The sequence below is a fragment of the Herpailurus yagouaroundi genome, unplaced genomic scaffold (genome assembly GCF_014898765.1).
Source record: "Herpailurus yagouaroundi ecotype Mexico unplaced genomic scaffold, PumYag 162, whole genome shotgun sequence".
NCBI lineage: Eukaryota > Metazoa > Chordata > Mammalia > Carnivora > Felidae > Herpailurus > Herpailurus yagouaroundi.
In genome coordinates this window covers 59,377,702-59,379,669 of record NW_024412403.1, presented here as the reverse complement: position 1 = coordinate 59,379,669, position 1,968 = coordinate 59,377,702, and the positions used below count along the sequence as shown (strand labels likewise).

General features: G+C 43.5%; 1 protein-coding gene across 1 annotated transcript in view; it reads right to left on the bottom strand.

The window, feature by feature from the left end:
• The window catches only part of TMPRSS7 (transmembrane serine protease 7), a 35,629-nt gene extending 34,335 nt beyond the window's left edge, over positions 1 to 1,294 (bottom strand). The window contains exon 1 of the mRNA XM_040484481.1: positions 1,164 to 1,294. Coding sequence (XP_040340415.1) covers positions 1,164 to 1,256 — 93 coding nt within the window. The 5' untranslated portion in view covers positions 1,257 to 1,294. The remainder of the gene's footprint in view (positions 1 to 1,163) is intronic.
• Positions 1,295 to 1,968: the final 674 nt, after the last annotated feature.

Genomic DNA, 1,968 nt, shown 5'->3' with positions numbered 1-1,968 from the left:
TTCCTTCCTTCCTTCCTTCCTTCCTTCCTTCCTTCCTTCCTTCCTTCTCTCTCTCTCTCTTTCTCTGTAAAGTGATCCGAGTGCTTACCAAGAATCTTTGGGGTAATTTGAGGAATAATTGATACAATTTAAAGGTAAAGTATTTATCCACATACCCCGTATATAGAAGGCCTTCTTCAGTAGATAAGGGCCACTGTGCCCACTGTTGTCTTTGCTTGCTCTCCCACAACCCTTCCCCAGTCTACACCACAGCGTGCCTGTCAAGGCAGTATGGGCCCACCGTGTAGGCCACCCTCTCCATTACTGTGCAGATACAAATTGGCAGAAGCTTTCTAGTTCGTAATATGTACCAAGAGCCATGAATAGATCTTTTTGTTTTAGGAGATCTGCTAAGGAAGTAATCACAGATCGACACAATCCATGTTGCAGTTCTGTATGGCATTATCCAGAGTAACAAAAATGGAGGACAAATATCCAATAAGAGGGGATTGGCCAGCTTGGTAGCTATTAAAATTTGTGTTTTTTTAAGAATATTTACTTACGTAGAAACATGCAACCTAGTGTTAAGAGGAAAAAAATCTACTATAAAACTATCTGCAAATATTCCAATATCATGCTCTCCTTTATGTCTACGTGGCCCAGAATAAAAAGGGGTTCTATCTCGGGAGATGATGTTAAAGAAAATTTTAACATTCCTTTTCATAATTTTCTGAATTTAAAAAATGTTAGTGGTTAAATACGTATTAGTTCTATAATGAGAAAGCTTTTTTGTTTTTTAAGTAAAGAGATTCCACTGCGCTGAGGTTGAGATAGATGTGTACAGCTCACAAAATTAATCAGCATGCGTAACTTTAGTTCTGGGAGGCATTTTAAAGATCACCTGATGTAATTCCTTTATTTTACAGATGGGAAACCCTAGAGCTCAGAGAGCCACTTGTTTTTACGCTCAGCAATAAATAATATAAATAAGTTACCAAATAAATTAGCAACTCTGTCAAATAAGCAATTATAGCCAAGATGAGCTAAATCCCAAGTTTGCCTCTGACTTCTTCCATCCACCCTGCTCACCTGTGACACTTGTGAGCCCTCCACCCCGGCCCCTCATCCCCTGCCCCACTCCCCCAGGCCTCCCACACCAACCTCCCCACCCCCCCTCAGCTCACCACTTGCTGCACAGTCCGTGCCATGGACAGAAATTCCCTGGACTCCTTCTGTCGATATTCAGGAAGAAACTCAATGTTGGTAATGCGAAACATCCCAACAAAGTAAAAAGCATCTTTGCTTTCTGTCTTACCTGTAAGACAGGAGAGAAAGCGAGTAGAGGGCTTTCCCCTCTGTGTGGCAATGAGGCATTGTCTGATCTGTGTCAGTATCAGGCCCCTAAAATGTTTTATTAGGCGTCTACTTACGTGACTGCTTCACAACCTGTGAAGCTCTAAATGTAGTTAATAACGTCACTTCCATCAGCAGTAAGTCACCATATCTCCTAGGATAGTCTGTTCTCTCCTGGCAAATGCTTATGAGACAGATTCAAAGATTAAAGATCTGCCTCTTTGACTTTATACTTGCCCTAGAGTCACTACCAGGCCAAAAAGAGTGTATGCAGTTTTCATGGATCCTTAGTCTGTAGAAGGTAAGGAGGTAAGAAATGGATACTGTCAAGCTCTGAGGTGAAGTGAGCATAGCGGGACAAGTGGGAAGGGCCCCCCAGCTGACCTTCACTGAGCTCCCGGGGGCTCATCCCTATCTGACTTGTGTAGCTGCTACACAGGATGCTGGGCTGGTCTTCAGCTCTGTGCAATGCATGAGAATTCATCCTTCCAGTGAACCACAAAGCAGGGTTCTCAGCCCAGCATCGGGTCACTCCTGCTCAAATGCATTGCCCAGTGTGGACAGTGGGTTTGGGCATCCAGCCTGCCCAGAACGATTGACAATGCGGGAAGAACACTATTGTATCAGAGTTGCTTT